Source organism: Dicentrarchus labrax, unplaced genomic scaffold (genome assembly GCF_905237075.1).
Source record: "Dicentrarchus labrax unplaced genomic scaffold, dlabrax2021, whole genome shotgun sequence".
NCBI lineage: Eukaryota > Metazoa > Chordata > Actinopteri > Moronidae > Dicentrarchus > Dicentrarchus labrax.
In genome coordinates this window covers 8441150-8454431 of record NW_026136701.1, presented here as the reverse complement: position 1 = coordinate 8454431, position 13282 = coordinate 8441150, and the positions used below count along the sequence as shown (strand labels likewise).

General features: G+C 41.1%; 1 protein-coding gene across 2 annotated transcripts in view; it reads left to right on the top strand.

Moving 5' to 3' along the window:
• Positions 1-112: 112 nt before the first annotated feature.
• LOC127368363 (low-density lipoprotein receptor-related protein 8-like) overlaps positions 113-13282 on the top strand; it is a 75958-nt gene continuing 62788 nt past the window's right edge. For both annotated transcript variants that reach the window (XM_051409168.1, XM_051409158.1), the window contains exons 1-2: positions 113-284; positions 916-1032. In XM_051409168.1, the coding sequence (XP_051265128.1) occupies positions 218-284; positions 916-1032 (184 nt within the window). In that variant the 5' untranslated portion in view covers positions 113-217. The remainder of the gene's footprint in view (positions 285-915; positions 1033-13282) is intronic.

The following is a 13282-nucleotide window of genomic DNA, read 5'->3' as shown; positions in this document are numbered from 1 at the left end:
CTCTTCTCCCCGCCCCACGCGCTGCCGTCACGCTCCAGGCAGCCAGTGAGGCGGAGGGAGGGGGGAGGTGGGCGGAGGGGAGGGATTGGGGGTGGGGGGCGGCGGTGTTTCACGGCGGAACAGAGGCAGTCAGCATCGTCGCAGCAGCGCTTACAACAAGAGCGGCTCTCGGGCTTTGTTTTGTGGACGTGAATGAGCTCCATCACCTCCTTCAGAAATGTGGACGGATATAAGGACGTTGTTACTTTTTCAGTCGTTAGTCCTGAGGCTTCATTTCTCGGAAGGTCAGTAGTGTTTGTTTTTTTGTATTTATCTCCACCTGCGAGTGAGACGATAGTGAAATAAAATATAAACCGTATAGTGTGTGTGTGTGTGTGTGACGCGCTGTAGAGGTGAGCTACCGGTACCCAGCGCGCGCGAGCTCTTGATACCAAGAGAGAAGAAAAATAGAAATAGTTTTCTCGTATTTAATGTTACTGTGTGATAGCTCACCCGTTTAATGCTGTTTAATAAGTGACTGCTTCAGTGTGGGTGAAGCCCTAGCGTGTCTGTCATGTGTTCCCCGGACTGTGAGCATCCATACTGCATCCGCGGTATAGTAGCTGTAGTAGCCCCACACTGAATCTTTGTCTTCACGCTGTGGAGAATTAATGTCCGGCAGACACGGGGCCTCCTGTTCCCCTCTCTCTTCACACAACAGTTTCTAATCATCATGGTTAAAGTGGAGTGAAAGAAAACACAGGAGCATGACGCTGCCAGCGCCTCAGCCAATTGACCTGAATGAATGCTGAATATCAATTAGGCATTCATTTGCAAATGACAGTTGAACTAGAAGCGTTTGTTGCTCTGATCCATCTGGACGCTGTTCTTCCCAACTCCTGTTTGTTTTTGTTTTTTTTGTTTTTTTTCTTCCAGCAACGGATGAGTGTGAGGATGGACAGTTTCAGTGCAACAACAAAAGGTGTATACCGATCATCTGGAGGTGCGACGACGATGACGACTGCTCAGACAACAGTGATGAAGACAACTGCCGTAAGTGTTACAATCAGGGGAGAAACGTGGGCTGTTAACTGTGGGAACGATCTGTGGTGGTTAAGAGGTAACGCAAATGTCATAATACATAGGAATAACCTGTCACAGCAATATTAAAATAGCATAAAATAATGAAAACATTTAATTATTAGGTCACTACAACTCCTCCCCTTCCTTCCCTTCCCACCCAGAACAATGTGTGAAAATGTGCACTAAACCATAAAAGCATCTCATTGTATTCTTAAGATCTTAGATAGTCTGTTGAGTACTTTCTTTTATCCATGAAAAATGTTCCAAAAGTTAAAAAACTAATTAGATTCATATGATTAATATCATCAAGAGACAATACCTGGAACTGCTCCCATCAGCTATCCATTAGAGCTTGACTTAATGGTCTGTTCATGACTGGAATGTGTATCGAAGCTCCTCTATATTAATGAGCTGAAACAGTTATGAACCCAAAAATGCACCCATATCCCCCCTAGGTCTCTGTCCTCTCATAATTTCTTATTATTTTTATGGTGTATTTGCTATTCTATTAGCATTTTATCTTTTCTTTTCAGTGCCTTATATTCAGGGACACATAAAAGCTTCCAGAGTTTACCAAGAGGCACAAATAAAATCATGTTCTGAGTGGGGATTAGCCGTGTGTGTGTGTGTGCCTCAGGCCCCGAGTGTGTGCAGGTGATTTTACCCCTACTACACTTACACTATATATATATATATATATATATATATATATATATATATATAGAAACCTCAGGGAAACATGTTTATTTATTTTTAAATGAGGGTTGATTGGGAGCAACCATTTTCCAATCATCTTTCAAATAGTAGGCTGTCAGGCTGAGAGAGGGATTGCACGGTGCCGCGGTCTACTGCACAAACCTCTGACAGGTATCTTGGATGTGTTGTTCAGCACGGAAATAATAGAATTCCAGTTTCCTCACTGACTGCGAGCCAGTGGCCTATATTTTGGAAGAATGCTTGCGCTGAGACCAGTGAAGTTGTGCCAAAGCTGAATCCAAGCCCTGCATGTTTGCCATGCAGCTACGTTCTTTTGTGTCTGGGTTAATTGTGGCTCGGGAGAAATTCCTGCACCTCCCCACACATGCATACATACATGCTCTGTATTTCTCTTCACAGTCTTTGTTTTCTTTCTGTCTCTTTCTCCCACAAACTCCCACACACACGGACCTGTTGTATACAGCCACCTCGCGGTTCCTCCGTGCTTGGAGGTGTTGCCATTGTTACCCCCCCTCTGAGACCAGCAGGATAAGTCCTTGGGCATGCCAAAGAAAGCATTAGGAGTATCTTTGCTCCTAAAACATTAATGTGTCACTGCTTCCCACACACACACACACACACACACACACACACACACACACACACACACACACACACACACTCAAGGCGGTGATGTTTGGAAAAACATTATTACTCTGTCAGGCTGTATTTCCTCCGTATTTCTTTTATGAATGAAAAAGGAAATTGTCACTGAGATTTTATTACCCCGTGTGTTTTCCATCAGGCTGAGCTTCTGACACATTTAGGGTTTGAGTGAAAACACTCCTCCTGAAAGCCTGCTTCTGTCAACCTGTCATTTAATGATTATAACAGTCCAGGAACTTGCTATTATATTAGAGAGTGGCCTTCATTCTGTGTCCATTTCCCTTTCTTTGTGTGTCTTGCTGCATCTGCGTGGGCAGGCAGATGAGGCTGGTTGGCCTGCGCAGAGTCAGATTTGTCTCTGCACTGGCATCCTCATTGTGTTGGCTAGCGGAATTATTTGTTCAACTTTTACCCTGTTTGATGTGGAGGAGAGGTTCCCTGGCACACTGTGCAGCTCTGGCGATATTAAATGAATGTGTTACAATTAAAATCGTTCTTCTGCATCTGAGGAGGCTAAAAGACAGAGGGACAGGCAGTGAAGTGTAAACCTGTATAACATATGCTGCACAGGGGCGAGAGTTCGGAGAGGATTTAGCTTGTACATACAGAAAATCCTGTGCAGGAATTTCACAGATAGTTTCTTGTTGAATATAAAGTGGTTGCATTTTTAAATTAAAGTTCCTGAGTGGTTGAACGGATGGTCTCACTTTTTATTCTATTTGTATTCACAATATATTTATTTACAGCACAATGCCAAGCCCAAGAATCCAGTGACTGAATGTGTGCAACCGACCATGCTTATCAAATATGCTGACAGGAAGAAACCTTTGCCGCAGCTACTTATTTGTCATGCCAGTGTCACCTTATTTTATAACCTGACTGGCGCTTGTAGCTGTACCACACAGAACAGGTGTAACACTCCTAAAACACTGTTACTGCTCCTACCAGCATCATACCCTTTATGCACCGGGATCCTCCTCCATCCATCCGCCCTGTTCCTGTTAACCCCATCCCCCACCGGTCCACCCCCAGACTGCACTCTCATCACCATCCCCCCCTTCATCTAAACTCTATTCCCCACTGACCAGTCACTTGCTGCATGCACCCATACATTCATACATGCATAATTGCACTCATAAGTATGCATGGACACAAGTATGGACCGAACGCATGTGAGCATAAATACATACACGTGCATGAATGCATACCAATGATTTCTGCACTTTCTCTGACAAAGAATTGAAAAATCACACAGGATAGAAAGTCTATATTTTGTTTACTGGTTGCATAACATTTGTGGGGAGGATGAGATGCAAAGCCACGCTGCCTCTCGCCTCGCCTCTGAAGTTGACAGCAGTGGAGGCAACAAAAGAATTCTGCCTTGAATTCCCAAAGTCAGATTTGTGCCATCTCTGACATGGAGCAGCTGTTTAATCCTCATTCTGATTATAGCAGATATCACCCAGTTTCCATCTATCCGCGTTACCTTCAAAGTTCAGCATGTCCGCTTGACTTTCTTCTTCATCCTTGGATATGATAACGATCTATTTCATCCGTGTTCATGAATTTAACATCTAGACCTGCAGGGAGGCATCTCACATCACCACATAGAGCTCAAAGTGTTCTATTGTTTTCCTGTGTGATGCAGAGTCAGCAACAAACTGTGAGCCTCCTCGCTTTGTGTTCTTTTACCTAATAAATCCGCACAACTCCTTCAGAGGCAAACTCAGTTTTGAAACTGCTGGCGCTCCTCCACACCCCCTGTAGTCATAGTTAATTTCTTTATTCCAAAGCCCTTTCAGTGGAGGCAGCCTCCTCTGCTGCAGCGTTGAGTGTAACCAAAGTCCTGCCAACACACCAACTTCTATAAATGCTAAAAGTAACCCTGCACCCTTGGTGAATGCTTATTTAATGCTTTATTCAACAGTGTTTAAACCTCAGCTGCTTTTTGCTCAGTAACATCTGACACCAGCTGAGGACAGAGTAAAACCACAAGTGTAAATCCAGTGTGCAACTATCTTTATCTTTTATCTTCATGTTGTTGGACAAGACATGGTCTGTCAATTTGGACATTCTCTACTTTCCTGCACAGTTTGTAAATTGATTAGATAATCTGTGAGATTATTTTTGGCTTCCAACCATATTGTTGCTTGTCTATAGAGCTTCTTGCTGTGTTCCTGGTACGAGATCTTGTCCACTGAAAGGCACCATTGTCTTTTCGGAGTGCTTTTCATGTCTTGGCAATAGTCACAACTGTTCACTAAACTGATTTTCTGCTCTGAAGTGCTTCAGGTGTTGCTGCGGATACAATAACGTGAGAATCAAGCTAATGGTAACAGAATGCAAGTGGGCCTCACATTATGGGATTTGATTTTTGTGTTGCTTATCCAGTTGAAGGTCCGATGTGTGTCTAGATGGGGCCTTTAGCGTTTTTCACAAGTTTCGCATTCCACCTTCGTTTTTCCTTCTCCTAGTTACCATGTCTGTATCAAACGTCACCTTCTCTCTTCTCTTCTCTTCTCTTCTCTCGTCTGTCATGTCAGCAACCAACAAAAACTAAATCCTTGGTGCCATGTTGTCTGTTTCCTTTGGCACTCATGGGTGACTGGAGATCTCCAGTCAGCTCTACTTTCTGAGTACTTATGGACTTGCTGTTATTTCTCTGACAAGTTGTTCTGCTCCTAGCTGTGTGGACACTACCCAGCCAGGCTAGTTGACATCAATATCTTATAACATGTGAAGTAATGTGATGTAAGATGAGACCTTACTGAGATTTACTTGTAAGTGCAGAAAAATGAATACAGCAATACAAGATTTTCTGCTTTGTGTCATAAAGGATTCGGGAAAAGAGAAAGACCCATCATCTTTTTGTGTTTTTTGACTTATCAGTGTTGAAAACATGTCTTGGTTTATGCGCATGTATTTCCCCCCACAGTCTTTGCCTCCGCTTGTCTGTGTTATGTGAAGGGATGTGTTTGACAGCAGGGAAGTGGGGGGTTGTTGATGATGCGGAAAAACAAAGAGTGCGATAAAAAAAGAGTGAAGTTAAAGTGGGAAAATAAATAATTTTGACCTGCAGGGTGAGTGAGGAAGGTTGTTTGTGCTCCTATCAAATTGTCTCCATAATCTCCACGGCTGTTGACAACTTTACACAGCATGGAAGGGATTATGCCTTTATCTCTCCACGCAATGAGGCATGTTTTCCATTGGGTCTGTGGTCAATTTATGTTCTGTTAACTCACTTACTTGCAGTTCACATAATCATGATAGAGCCTTAATTAGTGTATCAATATTTAATAGCCTGGATAAGGAAAAACTTTTGGTAAAACTAGAACGAGTCGTTAAAGCCGGTCTAAATTCTGAATTTGAATTTCAAAGAAGAAAAAAACATTATTGGACATAGTTGTGGGAGGAGCTTCTGGATGGGTGTTTTCTGTGGTAATGGTTAACTGACCTTTTAGAGCCAACCTTGCTATTAAAGTGTTGTGCTGTCAACTTTTGTGATGCTACTGAGAGCACATGATAAATCGCCCTGTATAGCGTACGGACGTTGATACAAGTTTGGTTTTCTCCCATTTTCCAACAGTTTTCTACTGTAGCAATTTAAGACATCTGTCCCCTAACAACACTGCTGATAAGTCTGTATTTTGCTCTTCAAGTCAAAGCTAGTAAGCCCGACTAGCTTAGCTTAGATTGTTGATGTTAGTGGGCTTTAACCAGCATTAGCTGGGTCTTTGGGTCCAGATGTGATGATCTCAAAAAGACCAGATTGTCAAATCTCATTCAAAAATAAAAAAATCCATAGAAACCAAAAAATCTCCCAATGAAGAACATCAATCTACAGGGCAGCTTTAAGCTAGATACACAGCACATGCAAGTAACAAATTCATAAAATGCACCTTTTAATTATTAAGCAATACATGCAGTAAGTAACTGTGTCCTTGTCCAATAGTTAATAATGTATTAATAAGGTTTTAAATCAGCTTCCAGTCTGACCATTAGACTGTGACCAGACATTTTCTCCCAGGATGCACTTAGTGCATTTGTTGGCATCCAGTGTGTAAAACTCTCAAAGGCCTCTTTGAGGCTCTGATACAGCCTATGTCTAGTCCTCCATCCACATGATGTGTGTGTGTGTGTGTGTGTGTGTGTGTACAACTGTGTTTGTTTGCTTGGTTGCTGGCCCTACTGGCCTACTGCCCTGTGTGTGCGTGTCTCAAAGCCAGCTTGCCCAAAGTGATCATTAAGAAGTCTGCAATTGAGCTATTATCTCAGATTAGTGTGTGTCGCTAAGCAAAGATGCTGAGAGAGAGAGAGAGAGAGAGAGAGGGGGGGGGTTAATGTGGGGGTATAAAACATCACTCAGCCACAACCTCTTGCCCTCACTCATGTATTTATCCACCATTTCCACATTTTTTTAGTGCTCAACACCTAAATGAAAGCATTTGTTTGCATCATTTTAAACATTACACCTCCCAGAAATCTCTCTTCATTTCAAAGGATAAAAAGCAGATATTTCTCTGGGGACACTCTTAGCAGTGTGTCTTTGCCTCATGAAAAATGCTGTTTCAGTTTTTTTGAATTGTTGAAATACTGTTAGGTATTAAAACAACAACATAAACGGTAGTCTATGCAACAGTGGTTTATAAACCGAATAATGTGGTTTTAACACTGGATTCTAGCCTTAAACTGTTTTTAAGTCAACAAAGACTTCATTGTGCCCTAATTTGAATTGTGTTGTTTAAAAGCTGTCATGAAAGCAAGAGATGCAAGAAATTGTGTCACATGACTAAGTGGATGACTCATGTTTCCATTTTATTTTCCTTTCTTTCATATTTAGAGCTTCTCAATTGTCAATTATCGCTGTAAAATGTGTTCCCTCAACAGCACAGCGAAGTACTTAAAACACTATCGTAAATCAAGTCAAGCTGGAGGGTTGCAGACATCAAGTATTAAAATTTATTTAAACAACCGACAGTTGTTGTAGAAATTTAAAAATGAGGACTGTGTCAGCAACTGGTGACAGGTTTTTTTTTTTTTTTAAACATTAAGAGCTGAGCTAGTTTTGAAATCCCACCAATCACTTTACATGAAAATGTTACAGTTAAAGTAGTTTTTTGTAACCGTGATTCAGTAGTGGCAGTGAAATGAACCCAGGTTAGTCTGAAAATCGATAAGACACATGCTGGATGTTTGAGAGCGCTGCCTGCTCCGTGAACCCAGGCCTCTTGAGGCCACAGGCACCCAGGCAGACAGTGCCTTTCATCCAGAATCACTGTCAGAAAAAAACAGACCCACAAGGGAGGATGTTGGCACACATTGCAAGAACGGTGGCCCTGTGCAACTTGTGACTGATTTTTGAGAAAAATGCCACTTCATATGACTCAACAGGCATGCTTGTGAATCTTTACTGACAGCTCCAGGGATGTTGGGATTGGCTGAGTGTGGCTGTGAGTCTCACTTTATTTTGATTTATCTGTTTGTGGATGAGTACACACACTCATCACAGACCTACAGAGGACATTATGCCACTCTGAAGTCAAGCCAGGGTAACAGAGAGCATCAGCAGCGAGTGCGCTAGTGACTGGAAATGATGAGCAAATGATTGTGACACAGAAAACCAAAGCCCTCAGTCTCTTTCTTTTTATTGATGATTCAGTGTAGCCGGATGAATTATGAGTGTCACCTCCACTCACAGAAGTAGCAACAAAGGCTTCCTCTTGTCCAGCTACACAGTGACTCATTACATCGCCACCATCGAAATGAAAGCTTTGCATGCAGGCCGTCACTGCCTTTAAATCATCCACCTGCCTGCCTCCATGTCTCCACCATCAGTGCACCCATCAGACCCATTGTGCCTGACTGGGAATGGACTGTGGCCAATGCATTTCTTTTAAAGGGCCATAAAGGTGTAAAGGAACCAAACAGTGATCAGTTATGCAGTTAGTTAGTTCTTTGAGGTTCAATAATTCAATATTTTCATTCTTCAATATAAACTGCAACGGTTGGCTATGTTCGTTAACAATTAATCGATGCTGATTATTTTCTTGAGTGACTGATTAATCATTTAGTCTGTAAATAAGTCAGGTCTTCAAATATCTCGCTTTGTCCAGCCAACAGTCTAAAAACCCAAATTTCCAGGAGTCAGGTTTGTGTCTTCAGTGAAGCTGAAGCTTGAGTGATGAATAATGTCACAGTGTTTATGATTAATTCATAAAGCCTGTTTCCATCACACTTTTCCTTCTCAACTGAGATTGTTTTTTTTTAATTTCCGGTGTTTGTATTTGAAATTGAAATTGAAAATACGCATATGAGTGGATGGAAATGCACTTAGTTATATAAAACAGGGAAAAGCAGAAAATATTTGGCTTTTTTTCTTGTAAAATGACATAACTTTTTTTTTGATCATTAAGCAACTATCAAAACTGTTGTCGATTCATTTTCAAAGAACTGCTCAAAGAATACATTTTATCGACTAATCACTTTCCAGCATTACATTTACAAATCATCATATCAAGGTATCGTGGTTTACACTTCTTATAGCTCAATGAAAATGAGTTGAATTTTAGAATTTGAAAACCTGTCATGGTGTGAAAGACATGCTTTTGAGTAATACATTCAGTGGATTTTGTGGGATGATCAATTTTTTTAACGTGATTCTTAACAGTAAATATAATTAACATACTGTGTCAATACGAGATAATAGTTTGATAAATACGGCAGTATCCATTTTGACCAAACAGGACAGACGAGCACTTTGATCTCTGTATAATTTTATGGAAACTCAATGAAATCATTTCACAAGGCTTCCCATTCCTGTGTGATTGTGTATAAATATTGTACATGTAGATGGATACTCATTACATTCATCTGTCATTCAGTTTTTTTCCATTGGCTCAGTTGGTTATTATGGAGCATCAGCTGCATCAAGTATGTGGGGGTTAGTCATTGTAGGAGTAAAGCTGAATTAGCTCCCTTTGCCTGTCAAGGAATGATTTGTTATAAGGGTCTGCACAAATGCAGAATTTAACCTAAGTTAAATTAGTATTTAAGGGTCAAACACTACATTACCTGAACAATGATAGCAAATAAGAACCAGCTTTAGACTAATTCACTCAGTAGAAGGCTCCTTAGTGTGAGGAACATTGACTCTGGCCAGAGAGGTACAATCAAATTATGTTCCTACAAAACCAGCTTTCTAATTAGTGGAAGAGCGACCGCTGATCAAATGTGTCAAATATCTAAACCACAGACTCATGATCCTTCACACTCAGTGTAGATCTGTTCACAGAAAGATGTGACATTTAATGGCTGGTGGAATATAACATACTCTGACACAATTTAGTGGCTGTGTGCAGAGCACAGAGCGATTCTGCAGAGCAGCGTTTTTCCCTCTGCAGGCCTGTTTTACATCAAAGTGTTATTTTTTTTCTTTCACTCTTCTAGAATTTGGATTGTAAAACGGCAGCCACAATTTGTTTTCTTTTGTTGTTTTCTTTGAAATGTTCAGTCATACATGTTTTAATGCACATATAAAATGGGTTGTGTATGCTCCACAGTGAATGGAAATGTTATTATCAGTCTTTTGTAAAGGTTTGAAACCCTACTTAGTTATTATCACATTATTTAGATATAAATATTAATGTGCAAAAACCCATTTTTCCAAATGCTGTAGCTGGAACTTGGTTTTGAATTTGAAATGAAATTAGTTTTCCCATCATTTTTAACTTTAATCACAGTGTAATATGGAGCTTTTAATAGGTGTCTGCAGTCCCTTCAAGGAAAAAGCATATCTCATATCAGTAAAGGTCAGCCCCGCCTGTTTTAATTTAGAAAGCTTATATTTAAATCACAGGCTATATAAGAATTTAATGCTAATTTAAGATTCATCCTGACCGTGTGTTTTAATGCCACAGTTGTTGCTCAGTACTTCGACAGAAGTTTTCTTGAAAGTGGTAGGAAGTATAATGCTGATAGAAAGCAGAGTGGTGGGAAATGTTTCCTGGCAGATGCTCTGTGTTGCGCCTGACCTCGTGTGCTTTGGGGAGGCATATTGTGATCAAAGCTCAGCAGCTAAGCCCTGCCTAGAGATAGATATGTTTTAAATGCATAGCCATCGGCCACTCAGATGCACACACAAATATGTATGCACACACAGCCACACACATAGGCTTCACACTATAAGATGATAGAGCTAGAACTAGCTCGATACACACACACACACACACACACACACACACACACACACTACAGAGTGTGGGGCGTTTTTTGGGTTGTGCGTACCTATTGTGAAAATGATGTAAAAATTGATGTAATCTCTTGTGACAGGGATCGCCAGAGAAAGAAGAACAAGAGCGATGGAGAGTGGAGAAAAATAGAAGGAGAGAAAGAGGAGGCAGTACAGAGGCGAGCCAAGGAGGGAGTTGTTGTGGAGCGGGGTGAGGGGGTGGGAGCAGGGATGAAGAGTGCTGCAGTGTCATTGATTTTAGAGTGGTTGTTTTGCAGTGTTATTGTTGTGATGCAGATCAGATAATGGGCAGCGGATAAGACGGACAGCTTGTTAAAAATCACCTGTAGTCCCTCCTCCAGAAAGGTCAAAGTTGAGGATCTTGCGCTGCCTAATCTGGATGTTTTCATGTAGTACTGAACAGAACTGAACAGAGAGTAACCATGGCAACGAGACCACAAAGTAAACAAGACAGATGAAAGCCAAACTACAAAATTGTAACCAATGGCACCCGTTAGGTTTGAATGAAGACAAGCGGAGCATCTTTATGGGAGGCTCCAACGCACTGCAGAACATCTGCTTGTCCTATCAGACAGCCAGACTGCTGGGAACACCTGGCATATGTGCAGCTTTCCTGCTCTACTTACAGTACTGCTTGAAGTACTTTTTCTATATTCAACTATCAGTCAAAATGTTGGCGAATCATTCTTCCTTTATTGTCATTTCAAACTAAATTTATTTGAAATTGAGCCAAAAATACAACAGCAAGCTACAGAGTGTAAGCAAAACAATTGATTAAGCGACTTAATAAAAAATATATAATTTGTAGCAGGACTATCAACAGATTGCATTATATGCAGGTGTTGATTTTGTTGTATCCACTTGCTCTACCTCTTTCAATATCAAGACTCTTAATACACTAAAATCACCACTTTACTGTAGCTTTTCACTTGTGGCGGTCCACAAAGATCTGTTACTTGTTTATATCCTCACAGCAGGAACCTCACTTTTTCATACAGTACAGTGCCACGGCCTACTTTCAATCTCGACACCACATACATTATTACAGGGTAGAAATAGAAGGAAAAATGCCCCAGAAAAAAAGCCTTTATTAAATTGCCTCATGCAACAGGAAATTGCTGTTGCAACTGAAAGCTGCAACTTATTTCACACAGCGCATTGTAAAAAAATATCATGATCTGTGCATTAATGTGCAAGCTTGTATTCATTTTATGCCAAGGGCTTTTAAAAATGGCTTAAATGCAGAAACTGTGCTAACAAATCCAAGTGGTGTAAATTAATGCTTGTACATTTTAATTCAATTTTATTTGTATAGCGCCAAATTATAACAGAAGTTATCTCAGGACACTTTACAAATAGAGCAGGTGTAGACCAAACTCCTTATAACATTATTTACAGAGACCCAACAGTACCACCATGAGCAAGACGCGACAAGGGAGGAAAAACGCCGAAGAGGCAGAAACCAGGACAGATCCTCGGGGAGAGAGAGAGAGAGAGAGAGAGAGAGAGAGAGAGAGAGACAGACGACAGTAGCAACAACTACACTAATAGTAGTGACTGGTGATGATGAACATGACAACAACAACGATGGGGGACAATGAGCAGTGACAACAGCAACAACAGTAACCGTTATAATAACACCAATAATATTAATAACACTAATATCAGTGATATTGGCAATTGTAGTCAAGCAGGACCATGGCAGGAGGCTCCACCAGGATCCATAAGAACCTGCGAGACGAGAAAGCACAAGAACTCCAGGGAAGAAGTGAAGTTAGTAACATGCATTAATGGGACATGAATGAGTGCAGAAAGAGAGAGAGAGGAAGAGAGGAGCTCAGTGCATCATGGGAAATCCCCCGATAGTCTAGGCCTATAGCAGCATAACTAAGGGATGGTTCAGGACTCACCTGAGCCAGCTCTAACTATAAGCTTTATCAAAGAGGAATGTCTTAAGCCTACTCTTAAATGTGGAGAGGGTGTCTGCCTCCCGAACCACAACTGGAAGCTGGTTCCACAGGAGAGGAGCTTGGTAACTGAAGGCTCTGGCTCCTGTTCTACTTTTAGAGACTATAGGAACCACAAGTAGCCCAGCATTCAGAGAACGTAGTGTTCCAGTGGGGTAATAGGGTACTATGAGCTCTTTAAGATATGAAGGGGCCTGACCATGAAGAGCTTTATAGGTGAGGAGGAGGATTTTAAATTCTATTCTACATTTTATAGGGAGCCAGTGCAGAGAAGCTAGTACAGGAGAGATGTGATCTCTTTTTCTAGTTCCTGTCAGTACTCGTGCTGCAGCGTTCTGAATTAATAAATGAGTCTCCAAAATCTTAAACCTCCGGTAATGTCATACTGCCAAAGCCATTTCACTCTCCTATAACTTTTAGAGTCAATGCAGGTGAAGAGGATTGCTTGATCAGTCTACCCAGTGCTGCGTTAAATCAGTTTTGTGTTGTGACATTTTGGTCTTCAGGAACGTCGATGCTGCTGCAATATTCCTCAGCCCATTAAGGCTTAAGTAAGATTTTATGAAAACAGCTAATGAATCACTTTACTTCTCTCCTATTAGTTTAAGTGAGGCCAACCGAAATGCTACATCTCTGATGTGTA